This window comes from Crotalus tigris, unplaced genomic scaffold (assembly GCF_016545835.1).
Source record: "Crotalus tigris isolate CLP2741 ecotype Arizona unplaced genomic scaffold, ASM1654583v1 scf7180000018016.4438896, whole genome shotgun sequence".
Classification (NCBI taxonomy): Eukaryota; Metazoa; Chordata; class Lepidosauria; order Squamata; family Viperidae; genus Crotalus; species Crotalus tigris.
The window spans coordinates 4,198,347-4,220,629 of record NW_024096778.1 but is presented as its reverse complement, the minus strand read 5'-3'; the positions used below and the strand labels follow the sequence as shown (position 1 = coordinate 4,220,629).

The 22,283-nt window shown below is 40.7% G+C and overlaps 2 protein-coding genes across 2 annotated transcripts; both read left to right on the top strand.

The window, feature by feature from the left end:
* Window positions 1-11,230: 11,230 nt before the first annotated feature.
* On the top strand, window positions 11,231-12,163 carry LOC120309418 (mas-related G-protein coupled receptor member H-like). The gene has a single exon (XM_039346604.1). It carries the CDS (start codon window positions 11,231-11,233, stop codon window positions 12,161-12,163), a length of 933 nt encoding a protein of 310 aa, XP_039202538.1.
* Window positions 12,164-12,646: 483 nt separating this feature from the next.
* On the top strand, window positions 12,647-20,271 carry LOC120309417 (proto-oncogene Mas-like). Its single transcript, XM_039346603.1, has 2 exons — window positions 12,647-12,717; window positions 19,296-20,271. The coding sequence occupies exons 1-2, from the start codon at window positions 12,647-12,649 to the stop codon at window positions 20,269-20,271; spliced, it is 1,047 nt and encodes a 348-aa protein (XP_039202537.1).
* Window positions 20,272-22,283: the final 2,012 nt, after the last annotated feature.

Genomic DNA, 22,283 nt, shown 5'->3' with positions numbered 1-22,283 from the left:
GTGTGTCTGTGTGTGTAGGTTGCTAACAAAGAATAAAGAGAGAACTGGTATAGCTATTTCGAGTTCCATTAACTCTCTTCAGCCAGACTTACTCTTTCTGGGATTCGAACCTGGGCTTATCTGCATGTTAGGCAGTTGTTATAACCTCTAAACCGCAGGCTCTCTCCCACTCTATTAGCTGTCAGGAGAGAGACAGGGGGAGGAGATTTTTACCTTGAATGTACACCCTGTCAGCCCAAATATGGGAGAAAGAAATCTTCTTTCTTTTTCTTTTTCTTTTGCTATATATATGTTTTCTGAGGTTTTCGCGGGTGTTTGTATGATGTAGGTCTTTGGTTATTTGGGTTTTCTCCAATGTCCAATTGTCACTATGATCACACATTGCTCCTAGAAGCACGAAGCCGAAAGCACCAGCCTGAAGATGACGAATGGGACTTCACTGAAACGTCACCAAGACACTTCCAATTTGACGCAGGAGAAAACCCCAATAACTAAAGACCTACATACAAACACCCACAAAAACCTCAGAAAACACACACACACACACACACACACACACACACATATATATATTACTTAAAACCACTATATTCCAACTATTTGTAATAGATTTATTGCCTGTCTATGAGTTCCATATTACTGAGGAACATACAGAAGCAAATGAAACTAAAACAACACTGCAATTTATAATTTTTATGGAAGGAAAAAAAATAACTGTCACTATGCTGGTGTCCTGCCATTCTGTTGGAGGGGGAGGCTCTGGGCGGCATTCTTCACATGCTTTCACTTTTGCTGTAATTGCTTGGGAATTAGGGAAGGGGATTATCTTTGGAGATGAAGCAGACTTCTTCTCAGCCAGTTCCAACCTGTTTCCAAGGCCACTGTGCCCTGAGGATGTTTTGTTATCTGCCTTACACCTCAGCATTCTCAAAGCAACCTTGCAGCATCGTATTGGCAGCTGGTGAACTGGTCCAGGGATTGGGTTTTGGAATGGGAAGAATTGCCTTGTGCTTTGTGTGGGACCATTAGATTCCCCCTGACTTTATTGCACCCACTTTCAGGAAAAGTTCTTGTGATTAACCTTAATGAAGTCAAGAGCTGTGCTTTCCTGAAAGGACCAGCTGGGGCAAATCATTATAATAACCTTATGTATTCAGTATACTCCCCCCTAAAGAGCTAATGACAAATCATGCAGGAACTCTGGACTTTTTTTTGCTTGCTTATGAAAGTGCAAGTGACTGTTTTAGACAAAAATTCTCTATGTGGTTGGCCAGGTACTTACTATCATAACTGGTGGACATGCCCTAAAGCAAAAAAGTTTTGGGTTAAGATACATACATGGTTGGAAAAGATGATTAAAAGACAGATAGAATTTAAACCAGAACTGGTTTTGTTAGGAATATTAGGACCTATTTAGGAGAAGGAGAATGAATATTTAATATTGCATGTACTGACAGCAGCGAGAACAGCATTTGCCCAATACTGGAAAAATGAAAACTTACCAGCTGAAGAGGTTTTAATTAAGAAAATCTTAGAATGTGCAAAAATGGATAGATTGACTGTAGAGATTAAAGAAAAAGAAGATTCAGTTTATTTTAGAACATGGGATCATTTTTACCAATGGTTAGGAAAACGAACTAGTGAGAAATGAATGTGATATGTTATTTTGAATATATATTAGTAAGAAGAATGATGTGCCTTGACTAACTGATATTGTTTGTGATTATTGTTTATTACATTTACTACAATTATTTATTACTATATCAACTATTGTTAATTGAACATACTGTATGTACCCGGACAATAGTCTGTTTGCTAAAGATTGAAAATGTTACTGGGGGATAACCCTAATGTTGATCCCAACCTTGTCCCTATCCCAATCCTGATCCTAACCCCACCCTAAATCTTAATCCCTATCCCGATCCTATTTTATCCCCAACTCTATAAAACTCAATAAAATCTTTAAAAAAAATTCTCTATGTGGTTCACTGGCTGTGACTCAATCCAGAGAAAGTAGATCTTTTTTCTATTCCCTCTAAAGAGCTATTGTTATCTGCAAATAATTCCTTTTTGCTTCTATATGAGTCTCAGGATGAGGTCATAAGATCTGATGATTTCCTACAAATCAGAAGCAATTCAGCAATTCTGTGAAACTATTTTCTCCAAACTCTTTCTGAAAACTCAGTCAAATTATAGTAAAAATAATAATAGTAGTAAAGTTGGAAGGGACCTTGGAGGTCATCTAGTCCAACCCCCTGCTCGGGCAGGAAACCCTACACCATTTCGGACAAATGGCTGTCCAGTCTCTTCTTAAAAACTTCCAGTGTTGGAGCATTTACTGCTTCTGGAGGCAAGCTATTCCACTGATTAATTGTTCTCACTGTCAGGAAGTTTCTCCTTAGTTCTAGGTTGCTTCTCTGCTTGATTAGTTTCTACCCGTTGCTTCTTAGATTGGCTAAGTTTAAAACTGTGGCAAAGTTAGTTGGAGTTTCAGATGAGACCCAGTGTAGAGCAGTGACTGTAGACCACAGATGCAGATCTATCGTCTTCTTGAGCTAATCACAGAGCTGAAGAAGAGGACAGGATGCTGTTTTTGTTTCATAGATGGGATACGGAGAATCCCAACGTTGCTCATTTCTATTTAAGAGACAGAATAATCATGCAGTTTGTTGCCTTAGTCTGGCAAAAGTTTTGTCTATAGGTGAACAATAATAAAGAAACTACTCTGAAGTAACTCCTCATATTTTTCTTGGCTTCTTGGGCCTGACAGTGGTGAAGGGTTTATGGATCATGCCAGCACCTTGAATTACCCCCTAACTGGCAACTAGCACAAGTCCCAAAACAAAGGGAAGAATAGAATAGATAACACATTTGGAAGGGACCTTATAGGTCATCTAGTCCAATCTCCTGCCCAAGCAGGAGACCCTATACCATTTCTGACAGATGGCTGTCCAGTCTCTTCTTGAAAACTTCCAGGGATGAAGCTCCCACAACTTTGGAAGGCAAGCTGTTCCACAGGTGGATTGTTTTCACTATCAGAAAGTTTGTCCTTATTTCTAGGTTGAATCTCTCCTTGATCAGTTTCCATCCATTATTCCTTGTCTGGCTTTCAGATGTTTTGGAAAATAGGTTGATCCCCTCCTCTCTGTGACAGCTCCTCAAATATCACAACACTACTATCATGTCTTCCCTGGTCCTTCTCTTCACTATACTAGCCATGTCCAGTTTCTGTAACCATTATTCTTATGTTTCAGCCTCCAGTCCCCTAATCATTTTGTTGCTCATCTCTGCACTTTTTCTAGAGCAGTGGTTCTCAACCTTTTTAATGCCGCGACCCCCAACCGGTCGTAAGTCGAGGACTACTCAACCGCTCGTAAGTCGAGGACTACTCAACTGGTGCAGCACCGTTTGCAGAATGGGACTTTTGGCGGGTTCAGCAGGGCAGAGGCAGCCTGGACAATTCCTATTGGCTTTTGAAATAGACTCTCTCTATTCAAGAGAGTCTATTCTATTGGATTTCCAGAGCCAATAGAATAAAAGGGAGTAGCACAGCTAAGGAAAAGGGGAAAAAAATGGCAGACTGCATTGTTTGGCGACCCCCGTGAAATGGTCGTTCGACCCCAAATGGGGTCCCAACCCCCAGGTTGAGAACCACTGTTCTAGAGTGTCAACATCTTTTCTATAGGGTTGAGACTAAAACTGGAGGCACTATTCTAGGTGTGGTCTTACTAAGGCTTTGTAGAGTGGTATTAGTACCTCCCATAATCTTGATTGAAGCCCTCTGTTAATGCAATTTAGGATTGCATTGGCTTTTTTGGCTGCCACCGCACATATTTAATTGATTGTCCACTAAGATTCCAAGATCCAAAAGATGGTTGCTATATAAACTTGTAAAATAAAGTTAAATAAGAAGAGAATATGCTGGTAGATTGACACATGAATTCTGATGCCATACCTATTGTGAATTTAGATAGCAAGGTTACCCACCATCTTCAAAATATGATGGTTGAGACATATGCAAAAATAAGCTTCCCAATCAACTAAGCAATCACACTGATATTACACATTTTACATCTATTCATATTTACTTACTAAAGGACGCTCACCAAATATGCACAACCAAACCCTATTTTTAATTCAAATAGGAACTTGCATAGTCCTTAATGCTCCATCTGCTGGTGGAAACCTTAGTAGGAGATGAAATAAGAATAACTACAATAGGTGCTAAAAGAGATTCCAGCTGAGGTGTCTCCTGGGGAAATCAGCTTTGGAACTCAGAACTTGCTACTGACTTTTCACAATAGCTGTACATTATTCTGGTCCCACCCCCTTCTGCCAGAGACCCTCAGATCTGTCCCATTCCTGCCCAGAGCCCCACAGGCATCCTTGATGCGAATGATGTAGAGTTGGCCATGCCCACTCAGTAGGCCACACCCACTCCATCCATGTCCACTCAGTAGGCTGCACCCACTCTGGCCACACCCATCTAGCCCCCAGAGGGCAACCGCAATGCTGATGTGGCCCTCAATGAAATTGAGTTTGACACCCCTGCCTTACGGAAATATATTCTGCCTTTTAAATATTTCCAAAAATATTTCTTTCTTGCGGGGTGGGCTGACTTCCCACAGGAGATTCTCAATCATCCAAGTCATGGCTGTCCTTTCCAAAAGGCAACTGGACTTGCTTGGTGTTTTTTTTTTTTTTTCCTTGAAGACATTTCATTTCTCATCCAAGAAGCTTCTTCAGTTCTGAAACAAAACAGCCAGATAAAGATTTCCACGGAACTGTCTTATTAGTCATAAGATTTCATGTCTCCTTCTTCCTCTCGGTGACTTCAAAACAATCTTGCCTTCCGGCAGCTGGACAGGTTTGTGTAATTTTCTTAGCACAGATTTCAGAAGTGGTTTGCACATCCGTTCTTCATGTACCTGAAAGAAAGTGACTGATCCAAGGTCATCCAGCTGGGCTCATGACAAAGGTAGGACTAGAACTCACAGTCTTATGCCTTTAATCACTACACCAAACTAGGTGTAGAATCTCAGGCTCTCAGTTCCTGGTTTTGTATGGCATCTTTGAACAGGTGTGATGTGCCCAGGAAAGTCCAACCTTGCTGATTGTTGTTGGAGTTAGATCTTGACAGGGCTCAAGATTGACTCAGCCTTCCATCCATTGGAGGTCGAGGTCAGTCAAATGAGGATCCAGTTTGTTGGGGGTCAATATGCCCAGGCAGTGCTGTAAAGCCCTATGGAGCAGTATATAAATCTAAGTGCTATTGTTATTTATTTGTTAAAGAGGACAGACATGAAGTGTTACTACATCCAAGCAAAAGTTCTTACTAAGTTTCTTTTTTTATTGGCTTACTGTATGGAAGTGGCAATTTATGAAGTAGAGTAAAAGAGTGACAGGAGAATTTCAAAGAAAAAACAAAGTAATTCAGGGTGATGATGTGGCACTTTTCCATATAAATGGAGGACTTGTAAAGTTATTAGGTGTAACATATAAAGTGACTTATAACCAATGGTGGGATTCAAATAGGTGAACAACTGGTTCTCTGTGTGGATGCCACTTCCAGAAGTCCATTCTGGGCCTGGGCAACAAAAATTAGCTACCGGTTCTGCCAAACTGGTGCGAATCAGCTGAATCCCATCACTGGTTGTAACGTATATGTTACCCTATTAGCCAACTTTATAATATGGAGAAGGGCCTAATGCTGGGAAAGATGGAGAGCAATAGAAGAAGGGGATGACAAAGAATGAGATGGCTGGATGGAGTCACTGAAGCAGTAGGCGTGAACTTAAATGGACTCCAGAAGATGGTAGAGGACAGGAAGAAACGTTGTCCATGGCGTCGCGATGGGTCAGACATGACTTCGCAATTAACAACAACAAAAACTTTAAGGCTAAAGTTAAAATGAAAATCAGTAAATTGATCAGTCATGTTAAGTGTCCCAAATACATTAGAATTTCAAAGGATTTTCACACAAGCAGAAGAACATTATTCCTACACAGAGTGAAAAGGAAGTTTTGGGAAGTTAATTTTTAAAAAAATGAACTAAAAAAAAATCACATAGACCCCAACCTAGCATCTTCCCAATAGGAAATAAAGTAAAATATTATATAGGATATTATAACATTGTGGGAAGAGAATCAGTTTAGTGTAGTTTCCAAAGTGCTATGCTAGAAACCAGGAGACCATGAGTTCTATGTCTATGAACTGAAGAAGCTTCTTGGATGAGAAGCAAAAGAAAAAAAAAGCACCTTAGACAACCGTGAACTCTAGTTTTTTTCTTCAAAAACAGTTGATTTGGCATCAGTCTCTGATTCAACTCAATCCAGTTCACAAACCTGACATTCTTGTATGGAAAATAGATGGTGGGAGCCTGAACTATACAAAATAAATAATGGAATATAAATCAAATATAAATATACTCCTGATGTACATAGGAAATAATTGTGGCCCTCTGCCTGCAAAGAATCATTTATCGTAGAATTCATATCACTGAGAGTTGTTGAAAAATAGCTTGTGGGAAGAATCCAGAGAAAGAAATATTTTGGGTAATATTAAAAAGGCAGAATATATTTTCTCCAAAGGAATAAGGGAGAAGATCTTTAAAAAGGACAGAAACCAGCCCCAGCCCCCAGGCAGAGACCAGCTTTTAGAAATGCAAATTCAATAATCCATTCAGAAAGGTTGGAGTCAGGAAGATGAAGAGATTAGGAAAACAAAGACCCTTAAAATCTACATGCCACACCCAAACTCTAAGACAGGAAATAATAGGATTAATTCATCAATGCCAAAGGAGCACACTCAGATTCAGGCTAAAGTACATGACACTGGAAATACGAAGCCTCAAACATAAACAGGAAACAGCCTCAAGAGCCCCAGAAGGTATAAAAGCCCACCACTCTGCTCCATGGAGTCAAGTTTTTTCCAGAGCCATCTTTCTGTCTGGCTCTCCTCTTCAATAAACTACAACCTTCTTTCAAAAGCAGTCTCCATTTTGATTATTCCCAGCTTGGACTGGACCCTGATGAAATTTTTTTCTTTCAATGCTATATTAGCACATTCATCCTCTTAAGGATGGTTTCAGAGTTCTCTAGAAAGAAAGAAGTTCCTCATTCTGTGGCAAGTGCAATTTAAAAAAAAGATAGACTTATTTCCTAGTAATTGTGTCTCCACCCCTATCTGTATGTGTTCAAACATACATAAAGCAATTCTGTAATAGATTCTGCTGAGGAATGAGTGAGTGGCCACAGCTCTTCAAAAGTCAGAGTTGAGATTAGGAAGAAAAATCTTGACATCTGGAAGAAGACCTTATGGAGATCTAGAAGGAGACCTTTTTTCAGTGGTCTTCTCCAAAAAAAATAGGTAAGACATTCATAGAAACTTTTCTTGTTACTAGCTTATTACTAGCTTTTCCTCTTCTCTCTATCATTCTTCATCAAATACAGCCTTGTCTCCAAAATTTTTGATTGATAAGACTGCTTCCTTGTTTCCTAATATGCAGAGATTATTATTATTATTGTTATTGTTGTTGTTGATCATCACACAATCAGCCAGATATTCAGACTGGATTTGGCATTTTTGTTCTACCTATCAAGTCCTTATCAAGGACCTAATAGGCAGATGTGGATGTTTGATGGTAATACAGATATCGTCGCAGGATGGAAGCAGTTCCTAGTAAGGCCACCTTTTGCAATTGACTAATGGCGAATTTGTCAATGCCAATGGTGTTCAAGTGGTGCTCCAGTTGTTTTGGGATTGCACCCAAGGAGCCTATGACTATTGGTACTATCCTTGTTTGTTTTTGCCACAGTCTTTCTATTTCTATTTGTAGGTCTTTGTATTTTGTTATCTTCTCCAGTTCTTTCTCGTCTATTCTGCTGTCTCCAGGCACTGCCATGTCCACTATCCAGACTTTTTTGTCTTTCTTATTGACAATTGTTAATTATATTACTATTGTTATTATTTCACACCATGTATATAATTATACATGTTACGTATATGTAATTGCTTAGACCCCCTCTCTGAGGGAGATGGTCGGTTAAGAAATTTGATATATAAATAAATATGCAAAAAAAACCTATGTAGAGGAAAGGTAAATGCTCCAGAATAGTACCAAAACATTTCTGTAATGAGAGAAATGGAAATAATTTGTCAGAATATTATATTTTTAATGCTTTTTTCTTGCTGTGAAATTAATTACATTCTAAAGCATGGAAGCCAAGTCATCCCTCAGTATGGAACTCATATCTATAGAAAACTTGAAAGAAGAGTTGGGATTCATTTAATGCAGGGGTGTCAAACTTGCAACAGCACGTAACGTGTCGTGATGTATCGCAACTTTTCCCCCATTGCCGGCAATGGGGTGGGCGCAGTTTCAGTTTGATCCATCCGGCCCATGGGCTGGTGATTTGACACTCCTGATTTAATGGGTTCACCAAGTTAGGAGACATCATGGTGATTTTGTAATTTTCAGTCCTACTGCACAGTATTAGGAAAAGCTCAAGAAATATCAAGTTATGTCTGCACGTTGGGTGTAAAAAAATATCTAACTTTCCTCTTTAATGTTCTAGCTTTGTTATTATTTGCAGTAGTGGTAGTGATGGTGTATTTCATCATAAACTAAGTGTAAAAGTTACTCAGCATTATTACACTCCTTCACAACTCTCCTTCATATGGCATGTAAATGACTATCCTCTCACCTGTCTACTGCCATCCCTATCTCTTGTGCCCAATTTCCCCCATCACTTGCTGAACCAGCATCTGTGAAAGCTCTTTACAGAATACAGAATAATATAGTTGGAAGGATCATGGAGGTCTTCTAGTCTAACCCCCTGGTCAAGCAGGAGACTCTACACCGTTTCAGACAAGTGGCTGCCCAGTTTCTTCTTAAAAGCCTCCAGTGTTGAAGTACCAACAAATTCTGAAGGCAAGCCATTCCACTGATTAATTGTTCTCACTGTTAAGAAATTTCTCCTTAGTTCTAGGTTGCTTCTCTCCTTGATGAGTTTCCATCCATTGCTTTTTGTCTTGCCTTCAGGTCCTTTGGAGAATAGATTGACCTCTTCTTCTTCGTGGTAGCCCCTCAAATATTGGAACACTGCCATCATGTCACTCCTAGTCCTTCTTATCATTAACTAGACATATCTAATTACTGCAACTATTCTTTATATTTTTCATCCTCTAGTCCCCTAATTATCTTTGTTGCTCTTCTCTGCATTCTTTATAGAGTCTCAACATCTATTTTATGATGGGGTGACCAAAATGTCCTCCAAAATGTGTACAGGCAAGCAAAGGAGAAAATACATGGAGCTTGTTATGAATGTGGCCAAAGTAGATGTCTTTCTGTGTCTATTCCATTTGAATGGATAGTTTGAAAATCTCATTTTGAAGTAATGTAATATTGTGACAATTGTAAGATTGGGCAGCAAGAACAAGGGCAAAATGGAGGGTCCAGTCCTGAGATTACATTAATTAAATTGGCTGTGATAGTGAGAGCCACACGATCCAAAACTAGAAGCTGCAGTTCCAGAAAGCCTTTTATTTTGCAGATATTCTTGCAGTTCCAAGGCAGACACTTCTTTTTTTAGCATCCTGGTTTTTAAACACTAGATCAATAAATGCCATTGCCACTGCTTTTTGTGCAAAGATGAAATGAATGTTGATTAAGCCAAGGACTTAGGGCAGGGGTCTTCAAACTTGCCCCTTTTATAACTTGTGGATTTCAACTCCTAGAATTCTTCAGCCGGCATGCCTGGCTGAGGAATTCTGGGAATTGAAGTCCACAAGTCATAAAAGGGCCAATTCTGGAGACCCCTGTCTTAGGGTATTTCCCCATTGCCAAGATAAAGTGTTCTCCACTGTTTGTTGATTTCAGGATATCTAAACCCAATAGTGGCTCCTGTACTTTTTTTTAAAAAAAAAAAAGGCTGAAAAATCTTCTCTCTCCTCTGCATAAAATGAACATTAATCAGTCTAGCCTCCAGATGTTGTGGGTGCTCCAACACAGGAGGTTTTTAAGAAGTGATTGGACAACCATTTGTCTGAAATGATATAGGGTCTCCTGCTAAACAGGGGGTTAGACTAGAAGACCGCCAAGGTCCCTTTCAACCTGCTTATTTTGTTATTCTGTTAATACTTGCCTTCTCAGCATATGTAAGGTACTGTCACAATAGATAAGATTTGAAAAAAGGAAGCATGTAGAGAATTTAAGGACAAGGGAGATTGAGTCTACTACTTATGCTTTTGAAAACAAAAAAATCTAGATTTTGAACTGACCGTGAAAATGTCCTTAAATCCTAATGAGAGGACTGAAAAGTCAGAAAGACTAAAATATATTGTGAAAAAAATGTTAATATGGAGCAACAGATCCATAATTCATGGTCAGAAGCCATGATCCATTTTGATTAATAAAAAGGAATTAAACTTTTCTTTGCTCCTATTCCCTGTGTGCAGACATCAACTCCAGAAGATTAGAGGATCTTCATTTTATCTTGTATATTCTTTCCCTTTCTTTTAATTTAACAAAACCAAATTCCCTCCCTTTCTCCTTCCTTCCTTCCTTCCTTCCTTCCTTCCTTCCTTCCTTCCTTCCTTCCTTCCTTCCTTCCCATTCATTAATCCATGTTGCTTAATATTCACTCTCTTAGATTTGAAGTAAAAATCTTTCATGCTGCATGAGAACATCAGATGGAACCATAAATGGAAGGTGACCTCCATGGCCCATCATTGCTTTGATGGACCAAGGCTTCCATATTATACTTTTTATTCAGATCAACCAGGCCAGATTATTATCCTCAGTTAACCATACAAATTGCATCATTCCATGCAAATTGTGAAGATAGGATTGCTAATAGCAATAGCAATAGATTTGGGCTTATATACCATCCCATGGTGCTTTATAGCACTCTTTGGATAATTTATAATGCAAAGCGTTATTTGCATTATTGCCCCCAATAATCTGGGTCCCCATTTTACCGGCCTTGGAAGGATGGAAAGCTGAGTCAACCTTGAGCCGGTCAGATTGAACTCCAGGTTGTAGGCAGAGTTTGCCTGCAATATGGCATTCTAACCACTGCACCACCAGGGTTCCTAGTGCTAATCTAGAGACTGCCTCGCAATATGCATTCAGGAGCTGTGACCAGGCTAATGTCATCTGTTTCTCTTTTGTTCCAGCAGGAGTATCTGAAACCACAGAAGCAAGACAAAAGACTGGAGCATCATGAATATGACGTCCCCCTCTCGATTCAGTGCCTTAGCACTAATCAATGCAACACACTGTGGCAAAAGCAAAACCGGCAATGAATCCAGCGTAAATGAAGTGATGCTTACTTTGGCATCCTTCACTATGCTTTTTTGTGTGTTGGGAATGTTGGGCAACGGCCTTGTGATCTGGCTGCTGGGCTGTTCCATTAAGAGGAACACTTTTGCCCTTTATATTATCAACCTCTCTGTTGCGGACTTTGGTTTCCTCACCGCTGAACTGATTATTGAAATCCATGGGCTTTCTACACATTGCTACTATGGCTTTCCCTATGAACTCTTCCAAACGGTCCTGCTGTTAATGTACAGTGCTGGGCAATTTCTCCTGACGGTCATCAGCATCGACAGGTGTATTTCGGTCCTTTTCCCAATTTGGTATCGATGCCACCGGCCGGTGTATCTGTTCACTGCTGTGTGTGCTGTCATCTGGACCACTTCCTTCATCCTCTCTTCAATTTACTTCACAATTGCAGCTATTCATAGATATAAACGAAAGTATACCGTGAAGCATCACTTCATCGTTAATGCTGTGCTTTGTCTCCCACTGATGACAATCTCCAGTGTCATCTTGTTTATCAAAATCTGCTTCATATCCAAAAGCCAAAGGAGGAGGAAGCTTTTGACAGTTGTCTTGCTCACTCTTTTCTTCTTCTTAGTCTTGGCTTTTCCACTAAATGCCTTTTATTTAATCAGGCACAAGTTTGTAAATAAAAATATTGTACATTGTAGCTACTTATGTATCAGCATCAACAGCAGCATTAACCCCCTGATCTATTATCTGGTGGGGAGACAGAAGGGTAAAACTCAGAGGAGCATCAAAGACTTGCTTCAGAGAATTTTTAAGGAGGAAGAAAACTCTACCGATCAAACGGAAATTTCAGAAGGTTCCAAAATCTGAACTCTTTAATTTCACCATTGTCATTCAAAAGATATATTCATTTCTTTCCAAGCATGACCATATTTTTTAAACAATTGATTTCTGTATTGATTAATTTGGACATGAAACCAGAATTTAGGCAGATAATTATCTTTGTGGAATATCAAAACATTTGTGAAGTTGGACTAACCTATTTTACCAAGTATCTCCTACCTGAAGATGAATCAACTTGCTCTAGTTCTGCCTTCCTCAACTTCTGTGGCCTCCAATTCTGCGTGTTTGAACTTCAGTGTCTAGGTCAGGGGTGTCAAACTGCCAGCCCACAGGCCAGACACGTCAACCGGAAGCTGCGCCCATCCCATTGCCAGCAATGGCAAAACCGTCCCAATACATTGCGCAATGTCGCATGACATCGCAAGTTTGACCTGTCTAGTCTAGACAATGGGACTATTGTTGAGAATTTTCAAAGTTGGAAAGGTTTCATCACAGGAAGGCCAAGCCAAAATGTCCCGGGTTTTATCAACTACATGGCGAATGGAGAAGGATAATGGGACTCTAGCTCAACACTATCCAGAGTATGATATGTCTCTTAGCTCCACTAGACGAGGATTCACCGTATCAGCTAAATCAAAAGGAGGACATTTATTACAACAAGGCCTTATGAAATCACATTTAAATGTCAATATTTTTGAATGGTTCCAGAACGATTGAGAATCTACATACCTGTAAACATTCCCAAAGAAAAGAATCAGAGAAAGACTGAAAATATCTCAAATGGCAATATCTACATATAAACTGATCTCTCTTCCTACACATGTAAATATACTGCTCAAAAAAATAAAGGGAACACAAACATATAGGATCCTATACATTTGTGTTCCCTTTTTTTTTTTTTAAGCAGTATATATTGTGCTTGGAACAATTGCATTCCAGCAATTTGTGATAACTTTATTGACTGCACATACACAAATGATATTTAAAGTGTTTCCTATTACTGAGGACAGATACAGAAACAACTGAAACAGAAACCATGCTGTATGACTTTTATGGAAGGGGAAAAAAATAACATTATTCAGTGTATTCCTCCTTAAAAAGCTAATCATAAAGCATGGAGGAGCTCTGGACTTCTTTTTTTTTTGCTTCCTTATGAAAGTGCAAGTGACTATTTTAGACAAAAATTCTCCGTGTTTAGCTCTCATGGATTGACTGCAGCTTTCTTCTGCAACTATACTATAACCATGTGGGGCTGCCCATACAGAGAGTTTGAAAACTTCAACCTGTCTTGCCACCGTTGTTAAGTGAATCGCTGCGATGGTTATGTTAGTAAAACCGTTATTAAATGAACCTGGTTTTGCTTGTCAATTTCAATCAGAATAGAGCTGGAAGGGACCCTGGAGGTCCTCTATCCAACCCCCTGCTCAAGCAGGAGAGCCTATACTACTTCAGATAGGTGGCTGTCTTGAAATGCCAGTCTTCAGGTCGCAAAACAAATATCATAAGGTCGCAAGAGGGAATCACAAGACCCCCGGGGACAATGCAACTCATAAATATGAGTCAGTTGCCCAGCATCTGAATTTTGATTAAGTGACCACAGGGATACAGGATGTTTTCACTCAGATTTTTAGATTGCTTCTCCTGCCAAGATATCATCACATATTTAATCATTTCCTTTGCATATTACGAAAAAAACTTTATCTTGCTGAGTTTGAAGAGGTTAAAGAAGTTCCTCTTTTGCTCCCCACCTTGGCTGCATATATTCTGTTTTCTCAAAACATCTCTGCCACAGGCCATCAAAGTGTGAATCCGGATTCATCGAAGAAATTGCATTTTCTGGGCATCTTTTGGTTTTCAAAGAGATCAGCTGATCCTCCTTGGACCGACTGGCTATCATCACCAGGTAAACCTGTTGTAAACCAAGAGTGTAGCTCTTGGAAATTGTTACATGTCAAGAAAAGCAAAACGGAAGCCTTCTCCTGTTCTGGATAGGTTGAAAGAAACGTTGGGATGAGTGTGTAGTGATTTTCTCCAATGTGTTGACTTGAAGAAATCCTGTGCTTTTTTGGAAATTGAAAGAAGAGCTGGGAAAAAAATAATAATTTCCCAAGCTCTTCCTGAAAAAGAAAACCAATCAAAATAGATTGACTAGGATCAGAGACGGGCAGCAAAGGCAGATGGGATTTCAGCTGAGAGCTGGGCCAGGATGGGGGCTCCAAGCCAGCCATTCTTTCCAGATTTGGAGAGAAAAGGCAAGTGAGATTAGTCCTCATTTTATAATATCCTCCGAACCCATAGAAAGAAGAGGAAGTAAATGTCAAGAATAGCCTTGAGCAGTATAATTTATGTTCTTGATACAGATTGATCGTCTTATTGAGCAACCAGCCAAAGTGAAGCACTAGGTAAGGCATAGTTTTCAAAAAAATTGAGAAACTGTGTTTAAGGCAAATGTCTATGGGGGCTGTGTGGAGAGAGTTTTCTCTTTCAAATTCCTGGGAGTCTACCTCTGTGAAGATCTTACCTGGAATATTAATGCAGCCCAGGTGGCCAGAAAGGCCCAACAGAGACTCCACTTCCTCAGGGTCTTGTGGGAGAACAGGGTAGAGCAACGACTCATGACCTTCTTCTACTGATCTACTATTGAAAGTGTCCTCACACACTGTATCGTAGTTTGGTATGCTGGCTTGACAGCCGCGGACAGGAAGGTATTACAGAGGGCGGTGAGCATGGCACAAGACATTGTGGGCTGTTCCCTGACACCACTGGATGACATCGCCAGGGCCCATTGCCTTGGAAGAGTGAGGAAAATTCTCAGGGACAACTCACACCCTGGTCGGTACCTCTTTACTCACCTACCGTTGGGTAGGAGATATAGAAACATAGCCAGCCGTACCAACAGGCTGAAGAACAGCTTCTATCCATGGGCTGTCAGGCTTTTGAATGGGACATAACTTTATGCATGATAGACTCGTGAGGCCGGCGCGCTGTGCAAGTAGCTCACAGGGTGTAATATTTTGGTGGGTTTGTAGTCACTGTGAGTTATGGGGCGGCACGGACGGAGGCTCAGCCAATCTTATTGTACACATGTTTGATAATAAAGGTTCATTCAAGTGCCCAAAGGTGTTTTTAAAAAAAGCAATTAGATTTTCTTTTTTCTCTTTGAAGACGTTTTGCTTCTCATCCAAGAAACTTCTTCCGCTTCTTGGATTAGAAGCAAACTGTCTTCAAAGAGAAAGAAAAGTCCAGTTGCCTCTTGGGAAATCACCTTTGTTTGGTAAAGAAAACTTTTACATATATTACAATCTTGAAAGACAGCCAGTCTGTTGCAGTGGTTAAGGAACCAGGCCAGAAGCCTGGAGACTGAGTTATTCCTCTCTTTGTGGTTATTTTGTTGGGTGATCTTAGCTCAGTTTCTCTCTTTCACGCCTAGAAAGAGGACCGTCACAAGCTACTCCCAAAAAAAACTTGTGAAGAAAATTGCAGACAGTCACCAAAAGTCAAGGCTCACTTGAAAGCACAACAACAACAACAACAACAACAAAACAGAATCATGGAAAAGCTAATTGGAGCTCTGTTTGATCAGTGCTCTTGTGAAAGCAAATATGCTTTATTGATTAGCTGTTTTGTTCATTTTCATTCTAACCATTATGTTTCTTTTTAAAATTTCAGTATCTTGAACAGACATTTTAAACAATGGCTTCTTCTAAATTTAGACGGAACTGGATAAGTACTTCTTTAAAAGGTATATACAAGATATAAACGGAATGATGTGCTTTTTTCTTTGTCTTCTTTTGGGTTATTTCTTATAATGAAATTCTCAAGTGTTTATGTAGTGTTTAATGACATTATCAATAGAAATTGTTTTCTCTCCTCTCCTCTACTCTACTCTCCTCTACTCCTCTACTCTACTCTACTCTACCCTACCCTACCACCTCTCCCCCTCTCCCTTCTCTCCTTTCCCCTCTCCCCTCCTCTCCCCTCTCCACCCCTCCCATCCCATCCCATCCCATCCCCTCCCATCCCCTCCTCTCCCCTCTCCTCTCCTCTCCTCTCCCGTCCCGTCCCGTCCCCTCCCCTCCCCTCCACTCCTCTATGACCACTATGATGTTATGCAGATTTGTTGGCATAGCTTTGTTGGCATCACTGATTCTTCCTCAATTGCTTGCTATTTTTTCAGTTGGTATTCCATCAATTCCTTTTAGCACTAGAGATTCTCACAGGTAAGGAATATCTTCTAAGTGTCTATGGAAATTCTCAATCATCCAGGTTATAGTTGTCCCAAAGGTGATTTTTTTTTTTCAAAAGGCAATTGGATTGTCTTGGGTTCTTTCTTGATTTTTTTTTTTTAAAAAATATTTTGCTTCTCATCCAAGAAGCTTCTTTCATTCTAATTGACTGGTGGGAAATGGAAGGAATGCAGCAAGACATGTGTAGACCAGTACACTGGGGAAACAAAACAACCACTTCACAAATGCATGGCACAACACAGGAGAACAAAATCATCAGGGCAGGATTCTGCAGTCTATCTCTCCTGTGCAAGTCAAAAAAGTAATATCTTATTTGGGCTTATTAACTTGTTGACTATGCTTTTCACTTAACTTTAATGAAGTTTAACATGGTGTTAGAAAATGGGGTCTTTAACTGCTGAAATGACACTTGCTGCAATAATTTCCTTCCCATCCCTACTTTCTTTAGATCTTCTGAGGATGGGCAGGATCACCTCCATTCCATCAATAAGGTTTGATGACAGTCCTCAAGATAACGAAACTGTACGGTTAGTATACTAAGCCAGTGGTTCTTAACCTTTTTGAACGAATCGCCCCCTTGAGCCAATGAGGAAGTTGTCATCACCCCCCCTCCCCCAACATAACCTCTCAATCACAACGTAGGAAATAATTCTTCAATTTATGCAAACCCTTGTTTTGTTTTCTTTAAAATTGTCGTCAGGACATATCGATGCAAATAATTTATTTCCAGTCTTTTCCCCATATCTCCCATATTCTGGCCAATGGCGTGCCACTGTATGGGTAGAGGCTGCTGAGCAATGCGCAACAAGATAAGCGATGCGTCTTCACATATGTACGGCATTCTGTACTGAAGCTAGCTGGAGGAACATTTGAAAACACAATTCAATCCACTAATAACGAGCAATCTGATGTTTTTGTATGATAGATATACAGCAATTCTCAAAAGTGTCCCCAAAAGTCTCGCACCATCGCCCCCATATCACCCCCTTTTCGTTCCTTTGCCCCCGCGTCGCCCCTTTTTGTCCCATCGCCCCCCTGAAAAATGAAATTGCCCCCTGGGGGGCAATATTGCCCAGGTTAAGAACCACTGTGTTAAGAACCATGAATCTATCAACACAGTTGGCGGGAATGTCAGATGGAATTGCTATCTCTTCTGGTGCCCCTCATTGCTACTTGAAAGCAACATGGCATTCAAACTGGCAGAGAGGGGCTACATTGGTTTCCAAGTGTGTTTGATTTTGATGACTTTGGGTACAAAACCACCGCATCAGGGATCTGATGTTCTCAAAAACATGGAATCCTACCTTCCATTGGCATCAGTCAGAATAGTCAATAATGACGATTGTTGGAAGTAATAATGAAAAGCATCTAGAAGACTTATGGATAAAAAGCTTGGATTTATATTGACGGCAGTTATTCTCCCACCATATAAGAACAGAGAATCGGAATTGCAGAAGTTGCCTTTTAATTATCGAAAAAGAAATTTGTCCCCCAGTCTTCGCATTTTTCTTTTTTAAAAAAACCTGTCTATTTCTATAATAAGGATTGGTTTCATTTTGTTTATGTATTTATTTATTTATTTTCAGTGTTTATATGCCGCCCAATCCCAAAGGACTCAGGGCGGCGTACAAAGTTAAAACAATGATAAAACAATAAAATAAAGCAGTCATACCGCGAGTCCGATCATATCCCGGCCCCCCGGGACATCAGCCCCAGGCCTGCCGGAACAGGAGGGTTTTAACGGCCTTCTTAAAGGCCGGCAGGGTGGGAGTAGTTCGAACCTCGGGGGGAAGTTGATTCCACCAGGTCGGAGCCACCACAGAAAAGGCCCTTCCCCGAGGGCCCGCCAGCCGACATTGTCTGGCCGACGGGACCTGAAGGAGGCCCAATCTATGGGACCTCACCGGTCTCTGGGAGCTGTGCGGCAGAATGCGGTCCTGTAAGTAACCTGGCCCTATGCCATGAAGGGCTTTAAAGGTGATAACCAACACCTTGAATTGCGTCTGGAGACCCACAGGAAGCCAGTGCAGCTCGCGGAGGATAGGTGACATGTGGGCGTACCTTGGCGCGCCCACAATCACTCTCACGGCTGTGTTCTGAACCAACTGCAGCCTCCGAACGCTCTTCAAGGGTAGCCCCATGTAGAGCGCGTTACAGTAATCCAGTCTTGAGGTGACAAGGGCATGAGTGACTGTGAGTAAAGCCTCCCGGTCCAAATAAGGCCGCAACTGGTGCACTAGGCGAACCTGTGCAAAGGTCCCCCTGGCCACAGCCGATAGATGTTGTTCCAGATTTAGCTGTGAGTCCAGGAGGACACCCAAGTTGCGTGCCTGCACTGTGGGAAGTAAATTTGCCCCCACCCAGGACTAAAGATGGACCATCCAGTTGGCCTTTGGGAGGCAAGACCCAGAGCCACTCGGTCTTGTCAGGGTTGAGTCTAAGCCTGTTCACCCCCATCCAGACCCTCACATCTTCCAGGCACCGGCACATCAAGTCGACTGCTTCACTGAAAGGACACGGGTGGAGATATATAATTGGGTATCATCCACGTACTGATGATACCTCACCCCGTGTCGCCAAATGATCTCACCCAGCGGTTTCATGTAGATGTTAAAAAGGAGGGGGGACAGGACTGAGCCCTGAGGCACCCCGTGATCGAGGCGCCTAGGGGTCAATCCCTGTCCGCCCGCCAACACCGACTGCGACCTGTCAGAGAGGTAGGAGGAGAACCAACGTAATACGGTGCTGCCCACCCCCACCTCTCCGAGACGACGCAGAAGGATACCATGGTCAATGGTATCGAAAGCCACTGAGAGGTCAAGAAGCACCAGGATAGAGGAATGACCCCTATCCTGGGCTCGCCAGAGGTCATCGGTTTCTTTCTTGTTCTCTTGTTCTCTTTCTGTTAACAGATCGGATCCTGGACTAGATTTTGAGAATTCTGGAACTGAAGATGTTATGAATTCATTACATGAAGCCTTTAAGAATATTTCTGTTCCATATGATACACCATTTGATAATACGACACGAAATGTTATCAGTGGATTCATTGCTGTTATTTGTGTTTTGGGCCTGGTTGGAAATGGAATGACAACTTATATTTTGGTGAATTCCATTAAGAGGAATTCTTTTATCACTTTCATCCTGAATCTCTCCATCGCTGATTTTGGGGTCCTCACATCCCTCATTATGGCAACTGTATTTGTAGTGGTGTCATTTCTGGGTAAAAAAACTGACATTGTCAATACCATTTCCTTCTTGATTTTTGAGCTCTTTTTCTTCACCTATTCTGCTAGCCAGTTTCTGCTGACGGCCATCAGCCTGGACAGGTGTGTGGCTGTCCTCTTTCCACTCTGGCATCGCTGCCATCGTCCTCCATATTTGTCCACCCTGGTTTGTGGCCTCATCTGGATCCTCTCCTTCCTGCTCTCTGCAGTGCACTTCATTCTCCATCAGACCAGCAGCTCTGAAAGTTCACCTTTGCTTTTCCAGCTTATTGTGAATGGTTTGCTTTGTACACCTATTATGATTGTGTCCACTGTGACCCTCTTGATTCATATGAAGTCTAAATCACAGTGCAATCAAAGGAAGCTGCTCACCACCACCATCTTGCTGGCTCTCCTTTGCTTCCTCCTTTTTTCTCTCCCAATGAATGTCTTTTATGTCATTGAATATTTTTGTCCTCATTGTCTCATCCTGATGACCATTGGGATAGGATGTGCATCTCTCAACAGCAGTATCAACCCTCTTCTTTATTACTTAGTTGGGAGGAAAAAGAAGGGAAAGAAGCAGCCCAGAGCATCATACAAGGTTGCTCTACAAAGAGTCTTCAAGGATGAGCAGGCAAATCCAGAAGACCCGGGAATCCCGAAGGAAGACAAGTTGTGAAGAGTCACTGACACCGTGCATCCAATATTTTATGCTGTTGTTTAATGTAATATATAACATGTGCTTTCAGCAAGAATGTATAAAATTGATGTGATCTACAAGGCAAAACTATAAAACTCAAAACCACAAAAAGAATAAACAATGCTGTATTCGTGGTTTTTAAAGTTAATAAAATGTGCATACAGAAAATGTCTTTATATTATTCGATTTGTTTTTTTTATCTCATAATAATAGTTTTGCAGCAATATTAGTTTATACCGGATGACTTTTTTTAAAAAAAACCCATAGCCTTTATCATTTTAAATATTATGCTTTGTTGTCTATTTTCCAAGCATTATCACCAAATTATAGAGTCTGAGATTCAATTAGCCGCTATAATCAACTTAGTAACTTCCATTAGTAGCTTAGGAACTTCTGCTTTTGAAATTAAGTTGTAGCTTGAATTGACAGTTAATTGAAAGCTTGAAGAGTTTTAAATGTTGAGGTGCATTAATGTCTGTTTATATTTTAAATTATGCATAGGTGATTTTATATCAGTTATACCAGCAACACAAGTAAATTCTCCTTCAAGTCAGTCTTTTATTCCTCAGTACTGTATAGATGTACCCTTTTAAGAGAAGTATCAATCAAATGACTTATTTTTTTTTAGCCAAAGATGGAAAAAAAAAAAGAACTAAAGCAACCTCATAGAGCAGGGGTGTCAAACTCAATTTCATTGAGGGCCACATCAGCATTGTGGTTGCCCTTTGGGGGCTGGGTGGGTGTGGCCAGGGTGGTGCAGCCTACTGGGTGGGCGTGGATAGAGTGGGTGTGGCTACTGGGTGGGCATGGCCAGCTCTACATCGTTCACGTTAAGGGTGCCTGTGGGGGCCTGGGCAGGAGTGGGACAGATCTGAGGGTCTCTGGCAGAAGGGGGTGGGACCGCGGCAAGCGCCAAGGCATGGTCCATTTCTTCATTCCTTACAAAGGGTGACACCTCCCCAGCAAGCACCCAGGGGGTGGGGCCAATGCATCAGAGGCTGGTTCCTCGCTGTTTCCAGATGGCCTTGTGGAGCTAAGACTGAATGCGTTTCAGATAGATGGCCACCACAAAATTGTACATTGGCTCCCGGCTGGCCTGGGCCAGGGCCAAGGCAGCAGGAGTCGTTCCCTCACTGTTTCCAGGATGGCTTTGCAGGCCACATAAAACCACTTTGTGGGCCACATCTGGCCCCCAGGCCTTGTGTTTGACACGTCTATCATAGAGGGTATTTAAAGTTTAGAAGGCAGTTGGGAAAAACAGAAATCCATGAAAGATGATCAGTTTTGTTTTTACTTATAATTATATTTAATTAAATATATATGGAATAAAACATGTCAAATTGATTTAAGTAATTACAGGAAATAGAAAAAAAGGGAAACCTTGCTGTGTAAATAATCCAAGAAATGAAATATAACATTGATCATCCAGAAAATATCAGACTTCGTATTATTCTATATATTACGCTAACATCTTTATAATATATTTATATTTAAATTCACAATAAAGTTTGCTTCTAGATTTTCTTCTTTTCAATGTATTTCAAAAATATATGGTTTTTATCATTTTAAATCTTTTTTTTTTCTTGCTACGTGGCTTCCAATCTTTGGTTAAGAATAACCTTTGTTGACGTTTCAAATCCTTACAATAATTCTCCTTAAACATGTAAACAGAAAAGTACATCTTGACATGAAAATCTCTATGGTACAAATGAAGTTGCATTAAAATATAACAAATTCAAACATATCATTAGCTTTGTCCCAAGGACTTTTTTCAGTTTTTAGATGGAGAGAGGTTCTTAATTGTTAGCTTCTCTCAACTTCTGCTTTGGAACATTATTGTTGTCTCCGTGATATAAAATGTGAGGGAAATTTAGTGGCAACTGGTTGTACATGCTTGCATTTAACAAATTGCAACATACAAAAACAAAAATAAAAACCCATTCTCATTGCCCAACCAACAAAGCATGAAACATCAGTATTTTCACAGATAT